The sequence below is a fragment of the Canis lupus genome, chromosome 19, assembly GCF_003254725.2.
Source record: "Canis lupus dingo isolate Sandy chromosome 19, ASM325472v2, whole genome shotgun sequence".
Taxonomy (NCBI): Eukaryota; Metazoa; Chordata; class Mammalia; order Carnivora; family Canidae; genus Canis; species Canis lupus.
Window position 1 is genome coordinate 43,549,866 of NC_064261.1, and position 21,661 is coordinate 43,571,526.

A 21,661-nucleotide genomic window follows, 5' to 3' on the forward strand; every position below is an offset into this window, starting at 1 on the left:
CTTAACATCAAGTACAGCAGAATTACAATCATGGATGGCTTCTATTCATGAAAAACCTGCCTTTCTCCTCCCCTTTCTTGTCCTTTCCTGACCTTTCCTGTACTGTCCTGTCCTTTCCTGTCCTTCCATCCTTCCTTCCTTCTGAGGGCTTTCAACTGTGCATGTTCAGTTTATTTCAATACAAATTCCTCTTTACTTGTGTGACAAGTTATTTTCAACCTTTAAACAAGCAGTTTTAAGGCTGCTTTTCATTTCCTTCACATTATTTTGTATACTCATTCTCCCTTGGAGAGAAGGGAGAGTTGGAAAAAGAAGGGTAAATACTTGTCGGTGGCCCTAATATGGTATAAAAGTAGAAGATTAAACCAGCTAAACTTGGCATGATTACTGGATGAAATGCTGTTTCAAGAATATTGTGAGATTAGAGTTTTCTCAAAATCAAATGAAGCTGGCATGGAGAAAAGTTACTGCTATGATGCCAGATAAAGTAATTAAGCATTTTTAAAGATTTTTTTCCTCAATAATAATTACTGAGATTATTAAACATAATTACTAATATTCTAAGCATAAGTTATGTGACATAGAAATAAAAGCTTATCTTTTATAAACTTTTGTTGGAATTTGAAACAATTGCATAAAAAATATTGGTATGCTTCTAAATAGGTTGGAATAAAGTCCATTTCTGATCTTTGGCCCTTTTTGAAAATGTAAGTCTAAGTTGCAGCTTTGTCTGGCTTTTAATCTGCAAAGATATGTCACTGATTTTTCTATTCTCCAAAAATTATGAGGACACGTATCTTCAAAGAGCTTTTATAATGATATATCCCTAGTGCCTAGAACAGTAAGTGTTCACATATATCAGGTGAATACATTAATTTTAATAATCAGAATATGTACTTTGACTCACATATGACATATTCTCCCCTTGGGGAAAAATGCTTATTTCCAATAAACTCTTTATATAAGGGCATTTCCCCTAAATCTTTTACCTCTTATTATTTTATAATTCCAAATAATAGTATATAACATTATAGTAAAAAAACTGTTTGTAATAATTCTAGTTTTATACTAGATCAAAACTATCTTCAATATTTCTTTTTTTAATATTTCTATAATGCTGACAATTTTGTCTTAAACCACCTAGAGTAAGATAATAAAATGGTTACATTACCTTACCCTTAGCATATCATTCTCCACGTAGTCATGTGAGAAAAGAAATGTATTTATTTTTCTTTATGCACATTAATTCAAACTTAATTCTATTTTTACACTATTTTTCTTTTCTCCAAACTGAAAATAGAAGCACAAAATTCCTCATAGAATGTAAGACTTAATGAGCTGCTGAGTACAAGTATCCCAGAACTCTTTTAAGTGGTATCTTATTAGAGCACAGACAAAAAAAAAAAAAAAAAAAGAAAAGAAAAAAAGAAAAAAGGCATAGCCTGGGTGGAAACAAGACTTTCCTACTTTGTTTACATTCACTCACATACCTAATACTTTCTCCTAAATCTGGGCACTAGTTAAGCACCCCCAAGATTGATGAGGTATGCAAAACATCATAGCCTGCTTCATATTCTAGGGTAGTAGAAAGTCGAGAACACGAATGATGATATAAACACAGTGTGAAAATGCCAAAGAGAAGTGCTGGATGTCCTAGGGCAAAGGCAGTTTAAGAAGACAAAGTGGGAGGATTAGAGAGGTTTAGCAGATGTTATGAGGCCACGTGTAAAGACGAAGAGGTATGAACACTTCAAAGGGGCACATTTTAGAGAAAACAGATTTTCATGGCTGGAAAAAAAAGATACATAGTGAATGTGTTGTTGTAATCTGAGCAAAAAGCCTGAATAAAAGTAATACTAGTCTTCTCATGTAGAGAAAAAGATTAGAGGACTCTCGGTGGCCAGCGCTCCAAATTACTCTGTCACTCTAGGTGTGAATGCTCTAAGAATCTTGAATACTTGCATACTTAGGAAATAGCTAGTTCTGATAATTTCACTTTTCTTTTAGAAAAATATTTTATTTATTTATTCATGAGAACACACACACACACACACACACACACAGAGGCAGAGACACAGGCAGAGGGAGAAACAGGCTCCACGCAGGGAGCCCGAGGTGGGACTCGATCCCGGGTCTCCAGGATCATGGCCTGGGCTGAAGGCAGGTGCTAAACTGCTGAACCACCCGGGCTGCCCTAATAATTTCACTTTTTAACTCATGATCCTTCTTAGGGTTCTAGGCTCAGTTCTAATTGTCCTTCACACTAATGGGGACCACTGAAAACATTTTATTCTATTTTCCTGGTCATTATTAAAACTCTTTAGTCTCTTCTGCTTGGGCCTAACATAGGCTTAATTAAGTCAAGATTAAAATTCTTTTTTTTTTTTTTTTTTTAATTTATGATAGTCACACAGAGAGGGAGAGGCAGAGACACAGGCAGAGGGAGAAGCAGGCTCCATGCACCGGGAGCCCGACGTGGGATTCGAACCCGGGACTCCAGGATCATGCCCCGGGCCAAAGGCAGGCACTAAACCGCTGCGCCACCCAGGGATCCCAAGATTAAAATTCTTACTAAAACCTCTTTTCAGTGGAGTCGAAACTGGCAACCATCAGGTTGAACCAGTGCATGTCTTGAAGCTTTGAGTGTTCCCATGGTGAGCCTAAAAAGATGCAGCAAAATGGGCAAGATATCAAATGACAGGAAAATACACCAGGAGAAGCTGCTCTTGGAGTCAGACCCACGAGGCTATAAAATGCAGCTCCTATTTTCTCTAGTAGAACAGATTAGCGAGAATGGCTTAATCTCACTATGGCAATTGTAAAATTGGACAAATAATACTTCACAGGGTTGTGTATTTGGTAAAACATTATATGTTCAGATAAATAATGTTTAACAGCATATTTCTCTGTGACCAAGACATTATACATTTTTAGTGACTTGTTATTTCCCTTGCCAACCTTCCCCTGGGAAAATCAAATGGAAACAGAAAAGATCAACTTCAAAAGGCTTTCCCTTCTAGGCTTTTTTTTTTTTTTTTTTCCTTCTAGGCTTTTGCAAGTTCTGTTCCACTCACTGCTTCTCTTCATCTGGTTAGCTGCTTCTTTTTTCTGGTCTCAGCTTACATGTCACTTCCTTCAAGAAATCGTTCCTATCCACTAAATTCTGTGTTCTTTCCTGGGTTCTGCAAACCACTGTATTTCATTAATTGTCTTATGATATATTTTGTATCTTTTCCAGAATCACATTAGATTGTAAACCCTTTGAGGGTGGGAAATATCTCTGATATTGCTGCTTTCTCAGTGCCTAATAGTGACAGGCCCTTGTAAATCCCAAATATGTTTATTGACAAATTGACTAATGAAACAAAATTGCTCTAGTAAGCAAATGGTAAAAATGATCCCACCATGTCTTCAAATATGGTAGACATATATCTATATTCATAACTTTTTTTTTATTTTATTTTATTTTTTTTTTATTTTTTTTTATTTTTTTTTTTATTTTTTTTTTATATTCATAACTTTTATAATTACTTGATAGACTATGGTTCTAATACCAGTTACAATAGATAAAATGTCTGGGCTACTGTCAGGTACTCCTAATGTCATAAACTTGAGATATTACTTAATGTCTGTATTTATTGCAGCCAGTGGGAATAAACCATTCAGGTGTATTTCTAATAAACTAAGTTCTAATTGAAATTATAATGGTTCTCCAAGCAGATTACTAGAGAACTTTATGTTTTTTTATTTTTTAAGATCTTATTTATTTATTCATGAGCGACACAGAGAGAGAGGCAGAGGCATAGGCAGAGGGAGAAGCAGGCTCCATGCAGGGAGGCTGATACGGGACTCGATCCCAAGACTCCAGGATCACGCTCTGGACCGAAGAAGGCACTAAACCACTGAGCCACCCGGGCTGCCCAAGAACTTTAAAAATATCAAGGAGAAGACAAACAGATTGCTATTTGATTTTAATACCAGGCTTTTAGGCACAGATTGAGGTGGTCCTCCCTGGCCCTTTTGCTCTAATGTTATTACTATTAACTACTAAAAACCTCAGATATTATTGACCCCATATTTAACACCCAGATTTATTTTATTTTTTTATTTTTATTTTTTTAATTTTTATTTATTTATGATAGTCATGAGAGAGAGAGAGAGAGAGAGGCATAGACACAGGCAGAGGGAGAAGCAGGCTCCATGCACCGGGAGCCCGATGTGGGATTCGATCCCGGGACTCCAGGATCGCGCCCTGGGCCAAAGGTAGGCACCAAATCGCTGCGCCACCCAGGGATCCCAACACCCAGATTTAATGCAAAATACATGCTCACTCTTTTCTTTTATTTATATTAGAAATCCTTGCTCCAGATCTGCACAAAATGGAGCTATAGTTTGTTCTTAAACAACTTGCTTAAAGAATACCCAATTTTACTTTGCCATTATTTATCTCTGTCTCTTCTCCCTGGGTGCTTCTGTTAAAATTAATTTGCATTTGGACCTCAAGATTTTATATTGCCATTAGAATCATGAAATGTTTTTACTCAGCACAACTAAGAACTGATGTTTTACCTCCCACTAATGGACCTTTAATTAGGCACCGTAATGAACCATTATGTCATTCCTTCATTTATGGAGAAAAGATTTTGTATATGCAAGATACAATTTTGACAGAACACCAGGTCCTCTGAACCTTGCCGACTCACATATAATAGATCCTAAATTTATTATGCTTTTGTCAGCTGTTGGATTTATCATTTTAATGACACTGTCCACAGACTTATATTGCTGCCAAAGCACAGCATCACCATACTGCAGGAATGTTTGTTGACATCTTGATCAACAACTCTTGGGGTCCAATTCTGACTGTAATATTACTACGTCGGGACCTTGAGCAAGTTATTTAACCTCTGTCTAAGGATTAATTGGTTAATTTTAATAAGTGCTTTGCAGTAAAAGGTGGGAAGTGCTATGACTGCTAATAGTGATAATAAAATGATAATGCAGCCTTTTATAATGCATCAGGCTACCTCAGACTGTGATTCTATTAAGTTGCCAATTAAAATATATGCGAACTGAATTTATTCTTTTTAAGAAACCCAATTGCTATAATGATGGCCACATAGTATTTTTTCAACTTAGATCAAAAAGAATAAAAAATGGTGATGCTTCAACTTAATTTTTTTTAAAGTTAAAAAAAAAAAAAAAAGATCAACGTTCTATGATGATGGACCAATTGGGAACAGAGAAGAGCTGCACAGAAAAATACCAGATGGTTGTACTCTGATTAAATCTAGCTCTTGTACTTTAAGTTGATTGTTCTTTTATTAACTTGTCTCTAAACTGCTTTCATTTATTTATCTATGATTATTTATTTATTCAACAAATGCCAATGTTGGATGTAATCTCAAAGAGGTCATCTCAGACAAATAGGTGGAATGCACACAATTAATAATACCAAGCAAAAGTGAATAGAAACAGACAGAGGTAAAGAAGTAGTGACTTGAAAGTTCAAAAGAGAAAGAGATTCATTCAAACTGAGGGCAGATGTAAACAACTTCAAAAAGGAATCATCCTTTAAACTGGGCAGAGACAGATAGGACTTGGCACGGAGAGAGGAAGGTGAGAAAGAATCCAAAGAAAATGCATTCCAGAGGAAGGGAATAACAGGAGAAAGTTGCAATGCCATGGGAATTGACATGTGGAGAAGCATGATAACTGTGGTTTTACTAGAATAAGGGAGAGGCTGCAAAAGTGGTCTGGATTGTAATGAGGGTCTACATTATGCAAGGTAGTAGTTGGTGTTGTCCCTGATGCTTGGAAGTCTTTCAGGGTTGTGAGAATATTGGAGCCAAAAAGAAAAAGTCCATGAGTTGGTAGGTGGAAGTTGTGCTGAAATATCCTGCTATGTTGGGAGAAGAGTGGGGAGGGGAGAGCCACGAGGACGTAAGCAAGGTGTGTAAGCAAGGTGTGACACCTGTATATGACCAGATTGTGTTTGCTAGATAAGCTCTGCTGGCCTATAACACATATTTAAGAGATAAAGCTAGGAAAGCGGTGTGAAAAGAGCATTGGCTGAGGGTAGTGGCATCTAAGGATGTCAAGATGCTGGCCTGCATAAGCAGAATATACACTTACAAAAGAAACAACAATCTGAAACCAGATTTGTCTCCGCTGCAGCAGAAATGGCCGCCTGCTATAACAGAAGGAAAATATTTAATATTGTTCTTTATTCTCAAATTAAGTCAGTGCAGACTGTTTGATTTGATGCTGTTCCATGTGTCTCCTGCAGTGAGCAGAGACCCAGGCTACTCTTTGTAAGGGCCTCAATGATATCAAACCACCTGGGGGCCAGAATGTTGAGTAGATTTTAGGAGGTATGGTCTGGAGTTGGGTTACCCAGACAGAATGCTGGCTCCCCATTTACTGTGACCTTCAGGAGGCTCTTGTGCCTCGTCAATAGCCTCCCCTGTAAAATGAGAATAAAAGCAACACCTAGTTCATTAGTGGGATTAAATGGACTAATAGAATTAATGCAAAAAAAAAAAAAAGAAGAAGAAATGACCACAGGAGTGTCTGGGTATAGAAAGATCTCATTACATATGGTTGAGACAGAAAATAATTCTTTTTATTATGAATACAACATACAGCTGTGGCTATTCTTTTGAGGTAGGTATAGAGGTGCAGAGAGAAAGAATGGAGATCAATCAGTAATAATCCAGGTTAGCAAAGCTGGAAGCTTCGTTCAATGAAGGTAGTGGGGATGGAGCTGGTGAGAAGTGTTCAGATTCTGGGCCTGTTTTAATGGGAAAAAAATGAGAAAGAAGTTCGTGTAAAAGAAAGAAAGCAGTCAAGAATGAATCCAATTAGGTGATAGGGATCAAGGAGTACACTTGTGATGAGCACTGGGTGTTGTACGGCATTGTTGAATTGCTGGATTGTACACCTGAAACTACTATAACACTGTCTGTAGCTATACTGGAATTAAAATAAAAAAATAGATATAAAAAATCTTTTAAAAAATGAAGTTAGTTAGATCAAAAAAATAATAAATTCATGATACTTGGACCTGAGTGATGGGTGTTTCCTTTTATAGACACAGGGAAAACTATGGTAGAAGCAATTTTGAGTAAGAAAATCAGGTTAATAATTGAAAGCCAACTCAAACTGTCAAATATACACATAAGTATCAAAATCTGGAATTCAGGAGAGACGTTCGCCTAGAAATATAGATTCAGAATCATCTGTATTTGGATGATCTAAAAGTCATGCAGTTAGTTGAAATCATCTAGGCAGTAGGTTTCAATTTCAGTCACACATCTGAAACATGTGGAAAACTAAACTGTATGGCAGTCTCAGAGAATCAGAATCTTTGGAGATGATGTTTGGGGAAACTGTATCTTACAAAACTTTATAAAAACTGTTTATTCTAATGTTCCAATTTGTATAGAAATTACAGGCTCATGGAGTGAGTGTTTTGAGAAAAAAAAAGAAATTCAAGTACAGTCATGAGCCACTCCAATGTTTAAAGGTCAGGGAGAAGAGGAGGAACCGGCAAAAAATGACGAAAAGAACCGCTAAAATGGGAAGGGAAACAAGAAAGTGGTAAGAACAATTGAAACAATTGAACAATTGAAAATATTTTAAGGAGGGAGTGATTTACGGCTGACTGTGGGATAAAATAAGAATTGGTAACTGGATATGAGAACATGGACGACAATAAAATAAATTAACTTGATTCTGATGAAAGATATTTAAGCAAAATAGTGAAGATAAAAACCTGACAGAGGTGAGGTCAAAAGAAAAATAAAGAGGAAACTGTAGCATGTGACAACTCTTTAGAGTAATGCTACCTGGTAAAAGAAAAATAGTAAGTCAGGAAATGAAGTTGTGGGTCGAAGGAGTGTGGGCACAAGGTGAGGTTGTTCGAGATAGAACTAGGGAGAGAGGAAAATATTGATAAAGGAGAAATATGGGAACAGTTGTAAGAGATGTGTCCATGAGTAGCTAAGAGGGATCGATGTATGAGTGGACAGTATAGCATTTGGGGTAGCATGGGGTTCCTCCTGGTCATAAGGAGGCAATCTATGGGTAGAAGATAAAGTAGTTCGAGAGATGTGATGGTGGGAGCTTGTGGCAGTTCTCTTTAGTTAGCTTCTGTTTGATCAATGAAACAGAAAGCAAGTTCTTGAGCTCAGGATAAATCTGGGGAGCAGGTATTCAAGGTTTGGGAAGAAAACAGAAGATATGACATAGATACTTAGGAGAGTCAGTAGATTAGCAAAATACAGTAGAAGCCACAGTAAGTGCCCATTTGGAATTAGTGATAAAATCTCAAGTGAGGCCGGTCGGCATGAGCATGTGCTTTTCTTCAGTTGCATCCAGCCATGGGGCACTGGTTCAGAACAGGTGGACAATTGGAGTTAACCATGATTACAGTTTTCTAGGAAAGTGCAATAGAAGGGAAGAAGGAACAAGGGAATTGTGGGTATATACTAAGTCATGATTACAGTGATGGATTATAAGTTAGGGGAGGAAGAAACATAGAATCTTTAAAATGAGAAGGATGAGGAACAGTATAAAATACTGTTGGAGTTAGAGTGACAGAGGGAGGGACCCTGAAAAATCAGGGGCTGCTGAAATTGAGACAAGGGATGGAACATGGAGATAAGAAAACTACTTAACGTCAACCTCAACGCATGCCCTCGGACTGTCTGGTGGGAGTTGCTGTCACTTACAGTACTGACACCTGTCTCCAGTGTGTTCGGCCTGGCAGTGGCAGGAGGGCTGGTTCCCGGCAGTCACGCTGCAGGTGCCTCCATTTTGACAAAACTCCTCACAGACTGTCTTACCACAGTTTGGTCCAGTGAACCCCAGGGCACAGCTGCAGGTGGGTCTCCCTATTGGAAAAGAAAAGGTAACAAAACGAAGTTATTTGGCTAGAATGGTTTATCTTCACAGAATCCTCACTAGACAAGAGACAGGAAGCCAAGATGCTGGTCAAAGTGGGTCCATACTTCCTCTGTGACTGTAGGCAGGAGCCTGACCTCTATGCGTCTGCATTTTCCCACATTCCAGTGAAGCCTAGGTTAGAAGATTAACTCAGGTTCACATCAGGTAAAATAACCAGAGCTCATTTTACGAATAATTACACATTTATACAGGTGTGTTATGCTCTGAAGTGCTCACGTTATTCTTTGTACTTCTCTCTTCATGTCCATTTTGCTTTTTCCAATCATTTTATTCTACTCATATAGTAACGTAGATTGTATCAGCCATTAGAGTATAAAATAGAGACAATCATAATCCTATCTCTCAGTGTCGAATCATCACGGACCACCACTGCTAAAGCATGAGCTTAGACTTATATATATATATATTTTAATAATTTTAAAATGGGCATACCATCTATAATATTTATGCAATTAGTTATTTTAATCGATGTAAATTTATACACCGCATTTAGTGTATAAGCACTTAATAAGTCCTATTTTATTTCATCTTGTGTTTTTTTATTCATGGGAAAGGACTGTCCCTTGTAGTCTAGTAAGATGATTTAAAGTCTAATGTTAACAGCACATGAGAGCAGATCTAATGGATCATCTATGGATATTTTTCTTTATTTGCTCTGTGGAAACTAATATCACAAGTAAAGGTGAGCAATCCTTTAGGGTGCTTGGAACATAACACAGTTAACTGTTAGATCAAGAATGAGTCTCTCTAACAGCCTGGAATGTCAAGGCCTGGGTAGAAAATGGAGTACCGAACCAGCTCTGTAGGAGAGACTCAGGAAAACAAAACGAAATAATAGCTATCATTTGTAATGGGGAATAGCGAAGTTTGGAGGTTGTACAAATGCAAAGAAATCACATGAAAAAGAATAAAAAATAAATTTAATCATAGATCTGAATTAACTAGGACTCGGAAGTGTCACCCAGTTGACTAGCATCAGAGAATATCCAGCCATCGCCTCTCTCACCTTTGTAGACATGAGGTATAATTAGACTGGTCATAAAAATGTATGAGTAGAAGTCTTAAGACTTGAAATGTGAAAATGACATAAGTTTTCTCTATTGTCATAGGTTCTACATTTTTTTGAAAAGCACTCATAAGTGAATAAAATGCCTCCAAATGAAAGCCACCTGCCTTTCCAAGAGAATAAATAAATTGAGTTTCCATAATTTATTTATTTATTTTGCATCGAAAGCTCTCCACACCCTTAAACATGCTTGAAGCTTTTGCTTCTCAGTGAAGAAAGTTACATACATTTTTAATGGTGAGTAGCATTGCTTTAAAACGTATGCATAAATGTTATTAGTTTGGTGGCCGATAAATGCCTATTAGTAGGTTGGGAAACAAGGTAAATTTTATGTACATTAAAAGCTGAGTAACATCGTGTTTTCCATTCCCAGAAAATGGCTTTAAAACTTTTAGCTAAATATTTTTCTTATAATGGTAGCGAATTTTCTAGTTGTTCCTTACATATAGACAAAATATCTTCATGGGAACAATAATGGGTGAAAGACAAAGGCACAAACAAGGGAATGAATAGTGGTAGAAGATGAAGAGGACGGCAAATTGTTGGAACACAGTTACTAAGGTAAATGAAAGCCCTGAACAAAAGAAGTAGTTCCTCTTCATCAACAAGAACCAGTGACTGCCTTACAGAGAAATAGAACATTTAAACAGGGACACAAATTAACATGAGCTAAATGTAAAACAAACAGAACAGAAAATACAGGAGAAATCAAAATGCATTAGGCTAATCATAAAAAGTGCCATATGGTGGTAGGACTTCAGCACCGTGGATTTATGTTTTTCTCCATTATTTTCTAGGTTTCTTTAAATTAAGAGTGAAAAACATTAAAATGAGAGAATTTTGAAAGAAACAAATGCAACCCACGAAGGCCCTTGAAATTCATTCTGTCCCAGTCACTGAGGGAATGACACCATGCTTTCATCTCATCTGTAGCTGTTTTGAAACTAGGGCAGAGTGACCAGGTTGTCCCCCACTTCCACATCCAGCATCTGCCTCACATCATTTAGATCCTGGCTGAATTATTTTCAAAAGGCTCTTTTTCTTCCTTTAAAAGGAGGATTTCTCTCTGACAAGTAGAAATCTTCATATTCAGGGGAACATTACCAACTTGAAACTGTGTGTTGATACAGTAGATCTTTTGTTTGCTGATGGGAGATGAACCATCTGTCACAGAGTTTTATAATGGGCTTCCATCTAATATTTTCACGACTCTCTCTGGGTGCGCCCTAACAAGTTGCATTGGATTTATTTATAAAGATTTTTTAGGTAGCTCAATTTAATTTTGGCATTTGAAAAGGCAACAATAGTGTTACGAAGACTAAGGTATAGATTTATAGCAGTGAAGCATCCAGGGAGCTTGGGAGTTGACAGCTTACAAGAGTGGTATAATCAAAAAGAGCATCAATTAACCTGAGGGAGGAGGGAGAGGATCAGTTTGTTGCCTCTACTCAGTCTAGTTTTTATAGCATTCAAACCTGAAAAGTGTGAGTTGTCAGACTGCCTGGTTATAGACTATCTGTACCAATTACTGGTTGTGAGGCCATGGGCATCACTTCTCTGCTTCTTTTTCCTTGCGCAAAACATGGAGATAATAATATGGGGTTGTTAGGGAGAATCATAGTAAATGAAATGAAAAGTAAAGTAAATGAGATGATAGGTGCAAAGCATTTCTAAAGGTACGAGGCACATAGCACTCAATGATACTTTGGCTCCAATTGTTTATTATTATTACTGTTGTTTGACAATTGAGCTTTGCCATTTATGACTTTGTAACTGCGTCCTAAAAAAGACACTGTAACATTCTAAGAAAATCATTTGGAAAACTGTCTTAAATTACACATTTAATGTTTGTTATTTATTTAAGATAAAATTAAATTTGAGCTCGCATGGCAGCGATGGGATAAAGCAGAAATTCTCCATCAACCTTACTCTCAGACTCCAACATCTTTAACTTTGAAGGATGGGTCTTTCTTTCTCTTTACTTTCTCAACATATTTAATCCTACACTTTAAAAAGAAAACACACACACACAGAAACTCCACATGAGAAACACAAACAATAAAGCACACCTAGTATTTTTATCAAGTCCATTTACTTGTATACCTTCAACTTTTGATACATACTTGAGCTTTTTTTTTTTTTTTTAAAGAGTCTATACTCATAGCTTCCAATTCTACCAAACAAAATCTTCCATCATAAAGTCACATTCCAATCCTTCACTGGGTTTACAGTTTTAATTTTTTTTAATATATAAAAAAAGGTATCTTAATCTGTTACTTCTTTGTTATTTCAGAAGAGAGGACAGATCCCTCAATATGTATGTATTGTTCACATCAAGCACTTCTGATTCCCTAGTGGTAAAACAGGTTTAGGGATGGAGAAGTTAATGTGTGTTTTCTTTACTATATATTTATCTCTGATCTCTTAATCTCTAAATCCACTGATTTCTTTTCAATCATCCTCCTCAGATGTTCTCCATAATTTTACACATTTTATTCTCGAAACTTCTTATTTTTTATCACACATTTTATTTCGCATCTCCTCTTGAAAATTCTCTCTCGGTTTCTAAGACATTACCATTACTGATTTCCGTATCTTTTTCTGATTGTCCTTTTCAATTGCTTTTATGCTTTTTTTCTTTCTCTTAAAATATATTCTTCTAAACTTCTTTTTGGTGATATAATACAGTTTGATGGCTCCAAAAATTATCTCTCTATCTGAATACTACAGTCTCAGTCTTCTGACTCTGGACTCATTGTCCTTCATAACTGACAGACCATTCTCTCTTTGTCCTAGGCTCATCAACTTCCCCATGACCCACAAGAGAGAAAATTCTTCTCATAAATATTGTCCTGGTAGCATATGTGATTTCTGTAGACTAATGATTTCTCCCAGTGCTGGGTCTGCTCCATACTCAAGTTCGACACTATATGTTAGCAAAGTGCCTTACTAGCTGTGTACAACAAATGGAGCTTAGTTTATTTTCTTGATTAATTTATTATTAATATATCTGCGTCCATTAGTAGATAAATGGAAACTTGTTGCATACATCTTCTAAATGTGCCAGCAAATTTTCATGCAACAAGGTAAGTAAATAATAAACTACTGAGATTTAACTAGATAACTAATAGTAGCTAATGTCAAATATGGCAAAAATATAATTAAAAGTGCTAATCATCTATAGTCGATATTAAGGAATATTCATTGACACAACTAAAGATTGTATTGCTCATAAGGAAAACAGAAATGGGTGCCTGCTTGGCTCAGTAGGTTAAGAGACTGCTTTCGGCTCAGGTCATGATCCCCAAGGATCAAGTCTCGCACTGGGCTTCCTGCTCAGTGGGGAGTCTCCTCCCTCTCTCTCTCTCTACCCCTCCCCTGGTTTGTGTTCTCATTCATTTACTCTCTCTCTCAAATAAATAAAATCTTAAAAAAAGAGAGAGAGAGAGAAAAATGGAAATGTCTTGGATTCTCACAGAGTTCTTGAAATTTCACTGGTCTTACGTGGCTCTTACATACCTAAACTAGTCTCAGTAAAAATGATTAATTCTGAAATAGTTCATAAGAATATTTAACAAGAACTAAATAAATTTGGCACAAATAAAATTGTTTGTTTTTTGGCATTAGATCTGGGAATCAAATATTGTTAGATATTTATTAATTGTGTGGCTTTGCAAAACTTTCCTCACTAGATCTCATTTTGCATCTCATTCTGTAAAATGGTGCCAGTGATGCCTACTATGTGCTGGTAAAACACATCATACAACGTCTGCCACATAGCATGTACTTAATTGGTAGTATTAGTAGTAGTAGTAGTCGTATTAAAAAAAAAAAGTAATAGTCGTATTGGTATTATAATTACTATTAGTATTATTATTAAACAGATTATTAACCTAGGTTATTACTTAAACAACTGAGTCATATGCTTTTATTAAAAAACTGCATATGGAATCCCAATACACAGTTTTTCCATATTCTTTTGAAAATAATATGCCCATACCCTATCCATATAGACCAGTTCAAATAATGTTTTAAAATATATAATAAAAATGGAAACTTTTCTATTATATAGATAGGTAACTACATGGATAGCATAAAAAATTATCATTAGTCCTTGTTAAATGAACGTTAAATTTATATGATATTATTATAGTTTTTAGATAAATGGACCTATTTGATTATATGTTACTTTTAGCTATATAGTCATAGCCAGTGATTTCTCTGATATGGACAGACTATTGCTGATTTTCAGTGATAATAAGTAATGTCTTAGAGCACTGACTTTTGAATATCCTAGATTCTTGGATTTTAGTGTTCTTACTTAGCCACTCAAGCTCACATCTGAAAAATAACACAATGTTAGACATAATAGAGTGATAAGGATTAAATAAAGTAATATGTCTAAGGAATTTGACAGAGTTTTTAATATTTATTAAACATTTAAAATGTAGTAGGCACTATAATAAACAAAATTAGGTTGTTAAATTTCCAAAATATTATAATTACTGGATATATATTCCATATAGAAATCACTATTTACTTGCTAATAATTTTAGAGTAAAATTTGCTGTGTAGCTTTTGGTCAAGTAATATATGAATAAATCTTTTGGTCAAGTAATATATGAATAAATATCAATCAATCAGTATGCTCAAAAGCCTATATTCATATTTGAATATTATAAATGTGTATCTGTTGGCATTTTTCAGTGACTTGATATACTACTGGTGTCTGTTTTTAAAAGCTAGATTTATTTAATAAACGGTTTTTAAGATGATTATAAATATGCTACTCTTCAGTGTATTTAATCAATATTATATGACTAAGTAGGTAAAATTATTTCTCTGCTCAATATTGGACAAATAAATCATTACTCTTTTTTTTTTCTATTTAAACATAATGCTTGCAAATGTGTGGTTGATTGCCATGAAGGAATGCTAGCAAAAGTAATTACATATGAACTTCCTATGAGACAGTGACAGTGTTTATTATTTCTGAGGAGTAGATACCTGCTAGTGAGCATCATTAGTCAGTTCTCTTTTCAAGCAATTTATTGAATTCATAGTCATTTGTCAATGTGAACCCTGATGCATCTTAACCCTTACTTGTTGAGTAAGTCTGGTGCTTGTAAATTTTTATTCCTGGTTGTAATGTTTTCTACCTAACAAGTTTTCAATATATACAGTCATTGTTTAATTCAAATAGTCTGATGAATACATTGAGTCTAGGTAATAGAATTTCATTGACATTTAAACTGCAGAGCACATTAATAAATGATTATATTTAATGTTCCACAAAAATACTATCTAAAAGTTACATACCCTTTACTCATGATATCTTTACTATTTGAACAAAAACCACATTTTTGTTATTTTATATAGGAGAAAAATAATAAGCTGAGAGACAAGTCACCATAGCCTCATTTGGTTAGATACTAGATTGCAATCAGAAAGCCCATCTCTTGACCCCTAATGCCCAAGACCACTCTGCTTTTTGAAATCCATCTTCACTTCTGACTTAGATTCAAGTAATAAAAGTTTTGAATGCTTAAAAAAATTGCCAGTCTTTTTTTTTTTTGCTAGTCTTTTTGATAAAGAGATTTGACATTCTACTTTTCCACTTTATATAATGTTTTCCTGAACAGAAAGTGAGTGCCCATTTATACACAATTTTAGTAAGTTGACTGTAGCTGTCGAGTTGTCTTAAGTATCAAAAAGATTACAGAGAACTATTCATCAAAGCCTGAAAAAGAAAAGGAGGAACTGGATTTTACCTAGCGCCCTCCCAGATACTACTTAATATATTCTGACATGTTTCAAATTATAGGTCACAATCTATTTATACTTCTGGAAAGTTCGTTTTCAGCCAGTTTTGAAAATGAGACTGAAATATTTTTGTCCTTTTTGTGAGGAAGGAAGGAAGCCAACTCAAACCTTCTGAGATTAGCTTAGAAAGCCATAAGACTTAATAGTTCAGTACCACTTTCACCATGTAGTTCAGATGAATCAGTAACTGATTCAAAAAGTCAACAGCAGAATTAAAAATCTTACTTTCAGCCACTCATAGTTTTTTTGTGAAGGCGCAAGGATTGAGAACAGCACCTGGAACTCAGTAAGCAGTTAAATATATGTTAATTACCATGATCCTGGCAATAATAATTATTATTTAAGTTTCTAATAATAATTATCATTACTTAATTTTTAATTCTAACAGCAATGCATGTTAATTGTGGAAGTTGGAAAAAACAGACATAAAAAGAAGGACCTATTTCCTTATACAGATGCTTTATTTATGCATTTTTTCCATATTAGGCTCATATTATATAGTTCTATTTCTTGTGCTTTTCAACTTTAAAATACAATGTAAATTATTGGATCTTATGATGTTTCCATTTTTAATTTTTGAGAAGCCTCAAAATTCCATTTTTCACAGTTGCAACAATTTGCATTCCTGCCAACAGTATATGAGGGTTCCCTTTTCTCCACATCCTTGTTAACATTTGTTATTTCCTGTTTTTATGATACTAGCCATTCTGACTGGTGTAAGATGGTATCTCATGGTGGTTTGGATTTGCATATCCCTGATGATTATTGATGCAGCATTATTTACAATAGCCAAGATACAGAAGTTATTTAAGTATCCTTCAATAGATAAATGAATAAAGAAGGAGTGATATATATGTGCAATGGGATATTACTCATTCATAAGAAAGAATGAGATTTTGTCATTGTAATGACATGGATGGACCTAGAGGGTATTGTGTTAAGTGAAATAAATCAGATAGAGAAAGACAAATTCCATATAATTCCACGTATATATGGGATTTAAAAACAAAACAAATAATAAAGAACCAACCCATAAATACACAGAACGAACTAGTGGCTGCCACAAGGGAGTCAGTGGGGGATGGGCAAAATGGGTGAAGGGGAGTGGGAGGTACAGACTATCAATTTTGGAATCAATAGGCCACAAGGATGAAAGGAATCAGCATATAGGGAATTTAGCCAAGGATACCTGTAATAGCGTTGTATGGTGACAGATGGTAGCTATATTTGTGATGAGCATAGCATAACTTACAGAGTTGTCAAATCACTCAATTTTATACCTGAAACTAATGTAACATTGTATATCAACAATACTTCAATAAAAATAAAATAAAATACAATGTGAATATTTTCCTATATTATCATATATTCTAGAATTCTGGTTTTATTTATCATATAACATTCATCTTTTAGATACGCTATATTTTACATATTAACTATTTGGATTCAGGTTTTTCTCTCCAGTTTTATATTCTAAAAAACACTATATTGAACATCTTTACTTCTAATTTTGGGTTTTATCATTATGTAATACTTGGAATATGTTTCTAAAAACGACATTATTTAATTAAAGAACACGGAAACTTTTTAAACCTCTTGGTGAGTACTTCAAAATTGCTTGCTTCAAGATTTGCACCATGAACATTTTCTTCTGACAGTGATTTAAGGATGTTGGTTTCATCTATGTGTGACTGGGCTCCTCCTGCACTTCTTCCTTTCCAAACTCCTTCTTTCTCTTTTTTCCCTTCTTTTGTATATTTGTGTACATGTGTGTGTGAGACTTGTCTTCTGCCTTTTGATCATTTTGCTTTCTGTTTTTTTTTTTTTCTACTCGATTTGCTATGGGTATGTATTTCTATGTCACTTATTTGTTAAAACTATATGCCCTTTTTATGTTTTTACTTTTACATTTTCTTTTTTTTTAAATATTTATTTATTCGTGAGACAGAGAGAGAGAGAGAGAGAGAGAGAGAGAGAGAGGCAGAGACACAGGCAGAAGCAGAAGCAGGCTCCATGCAGGGAGCGTAATGTGGGACTCTATCCCGGGTCTCCAGGGTCAGGCCCTGGGCTGAAGGCAGCGCTAAACCCCTGAGCCACCTGGGCTGCCCCTACTTTTACATTTTGAATATAATATTCCTTATATCCTTAAAAAGCAAGTAGGACCAAATATCCAGGGCTCTTAGTACTCTCTAAATATAAACAATATTTATGTTAAGGAAGCTAGGACATCAAGCTTAAATTAAATTAAAAACAGCTCTCATTTAGATAAAAGTGGAAGAAAAAAAAGTGGAAGAAAAACAAAGATGGGCAGTTTAAATGCACGTTCACCCTTTATCAAGATATTATTTAGGTGATTGTAAACTTTATGTCCTAGGTACAGATGTGACTCAAGAGACATCAGTATTTATGTTTTGTCATTAATCTCAGGATGTTTTGAGGGTATCCAAAAGTTCCTAGCTTAACTTGCTTTTTTAGCAAACATTTTTAGGGTAGCCTTTTTTTAAAATCATATTTGATGGCAGCCATATATGCCACCTTAATATTTGGGGGCAGTGTTCTTGATAGAAAGAGCCTGAATGAATGAGAAAGAAAAGTCTTACCATCTACTTATTATTTTTTTAAGGACTTTATTTATTTGACAGAGAGAGAGAGAGTATGCAAACAGGGGGATCATGAGAGGGAGAAGCAGACTCCCCACTGAGCAGGGAACCCCATGCTGGGCTTGATTCCAGGACCCTGGGATGTTGACCTGAGCCGAAGGCAGATGCTTAACTGACTGAGCCACCCAAGCGTCCTGCATCTACTTATTATTTTAAAGGCCCTTCCTGTTGGAGTGAGAAGTAGTGAGAATAATTTTTTTTTCTCTTTTTCCTTTCCTTAAGAGGGGCCACTGTCTTCCTGTTTCAGTTCTGAAAGCAAAATCTTTCACTGCCAAAGTCCACAGATGTGGTAATAGGGGGAGTCACAGTGAGAGCTTCTGCTTTCTTCTTTCCATATTTATTTAAGCATCAATACAAATGTATTATCTACTAAAAAAAAAATTGCACTGTCACTCCTTTGTCTAGGCAGTCCTGCTTTTGTGCATTTTCAAATTCCCCAAATTAAAAGTTGCCCTCCCCACTGCGTAATTTCAAACTTTATGAGTAGGAGTTTTCGGGTATATTGCCCCAAATTGATAAACTCTCTTGCTTTACTACTCTAAATCAGCTGTGTAGAAAATCGTGATTCATTTTGATATGAAAATTAAAAGTCTAAATAACAGAACTCAAGAGTATTGAAAATACCAAACAACATCAATATATTTTAGAAAATAAATATTTATAAAAGTGAAGATTAATTGTAAATATATATAAATATCCTCATTATATTCATGATGAGAAACATTCTTAAATTCTTCTCTATTTTCTCTAATAGAATGATTGAATAATTCAGTACTTTACTCTCATTTCCATTATTTTGCCCAAGGCAAACTTTATCTTAATATCCTCCTAAGAGCAAGTCATAGAAATGAACTACATGAACCCTTGTCGATATAATCAATGTCAAACGATTTCACTTTGTGGTACTTTCCTGTATGGATAGAGTCCACATATTTTAGTTTTAGCTTTCTCTATAATAAAAAAAAAAAAAAAAAAAAACTTAAGGAATGAGGAAATACTCATGTCTAAGATGCAAAATTTTAATTATGCCTCTCAGATGTGTGCTTTTAATTAACTGGTGACATTTCCTTTGTTCAATTATTATAGTCCTATACAACTGTCATAAACTTATAAATTTTAATTAAAGCTGCCCCAAACCCTAGTCATATAGTGTCCACATAGGAATTTGCCAAAAGGCTTAACTGTAAGTAAACCAACAACGAATAAATCCATGAATTGCCCGCTGGGATTTGTTTAACAAATTAACATTTGTGTGGAGATAATGAGGTTCTACAGTCTATAATGCCAAACAATGTTTTTATAAAACCATATTTTTAAAAGTAAAAAATGCTTTGTAGATGACTTAATTTGATATATTATTATTATTAATTAGATGCTGTAAGACAATAAACTACATGGCCATATCTCAAATTGAATTCATATAAAGACTCATTTATATTTTTAATTTGAAATATAATTTTTATGAACATGTTATCTATGTGAATCAAGATCTACCTGGGTGCATAGTTAAAATTGATATGCTAAAAAAGTAAAAAATAAAGTAAAATAAAATTGAGATGCTATAGATTTTAAGAATACAGCAAGATCTGAACAAATGACTTCAACAAAATATTAAAAGTTGTGCTATATCCAATAGAGTTCTGGATCCATTAATAGGACAGTAAATTCAGTGTTTTATAGAGATTTGTCTTTGTGGATCCATTTCAGGTTGAATAGATACTTGTAGTTTGGAGTATCAAACTCTTTTCCATTTAAATATTTCTAAAGGCAAATAGAAAAAACCATTTCGTTGTAATCCAATAATTTTTATTATCATAAAGAGAAAATTAACAATCAAATAATAAAATCTTTAAACAAGTCATTTATGTAAGAAAAGCTTCTTCTCTCCTAAAAGAAAACGTATCTGTGTCACCAAAATACAATTACAGGTCATATCAGTTTGCCACATATTCAATCAGTTTTCATTTGCATGGTCCCAGCAGTACAATTTCTCCCACAATAGAATATATTCTACTGTAAGGAGTAGCTTCTCATAGGCAGAATGAAAATATATAGTAAGACCTAGTACCTTTTTATTTCAACTTGCTGAATATGTTTTCAGAATTCCATTAAGCAGCTAGAATACTTTAATTATCAATTAATCAGAAGTCAAAAATATTTATAGACATAAAATTATCAAATTTAAAGAAATAGTAATGCTTTTACTATTAGAATGCAAATCAGAAACAGTTTGGTTCCTCTGAACTCCATTGAAAATGCTTTTTCATGTGGCTCTTTCAGCTAGCATTATGCTAAATACTTCAAAGAATAGCATAAGCAATAAAAACAGTGAGAACTCCCAGTAAGACAAATTAACTGTGTAGGGGATGTGAAGATCATATGGATTAATTTTCCATTTGACTAAATTTGCATTTATTGTAGTAGAATTAAATGTGCATAAATTTCACTCTCATAGTTGCATAGTGTCCTTTGCATTGAATTTTGGAATTCACAATTTATTTTTTATTATGCTTTGGGGTTAATTTTTCCTATGGGAACATATCTTAAATATAATAGCACTAAGTAGAAAAATATGTTTTTAGCAAATACTTTTTGCAAACAGAGCTATTGTGCAAATTAATAAGAATTTCAAATGTATCTTAACATATAGTGACCTGATATTTTCAAAGCATATTATACACTACATTGCAATGCCAATAAACTAGTTATGATTTTAGATAGATGATTTTAGAAGTGGAACAAAATAAAAATAAACTGTTGGGACTTCATCAAAATAAAACACATCTGCACAGTGAAGGAAACAATCAACAAAACCAAAAGGCAACTTATAGAAAGGGAGAAGATATTTGCAAATGGCATATCTGAGAAAAGGTTAGTGTCCAAAATATATAAAGAACTTATAAGACTCAACACTCAAAAAATAATTTTAAAAATGTGCAGAATATATGAATAGACATTTTTCCAAAGAAGACATACAGATGGCCAGCAGACACATGAAAAGATGCTCAACATCACTGATCATCAGGGAAATACAAATCAAAACTACAATATAGCTTCATATCCATCAGAATGGCTAAAATCAACAACACAAGAAACAACAGGTATTGGCAAGGAAATGGAGACAGGGGAACCCTCTCACACT

At 34.6% G+C, this 21,661-nt stretch overlaps 1 protein-coding gene across 1 annotated transcript in view; it reads right to left on the minus strand.

The window, feature by feature from the left end:
- Positions 1–21,661, minus strand: part of LRP1B (LDL receptor related protein 1B) — a 1,837,374-nt gene that overhangs the window by 59,479 nt on the left and 1,756,234 nt on the right. Inside the window, exon 84 of the mRNA XM_049097407.1 lies at positions 8,736–8,897. Within this exon, the coding sequence (XP_048953364.1) occupies positions 8,736–8,897 (162 nt within the window). The remainder of the gene's footprint in view (positions 1–8,735; positions 8,898–21,661) is intronic.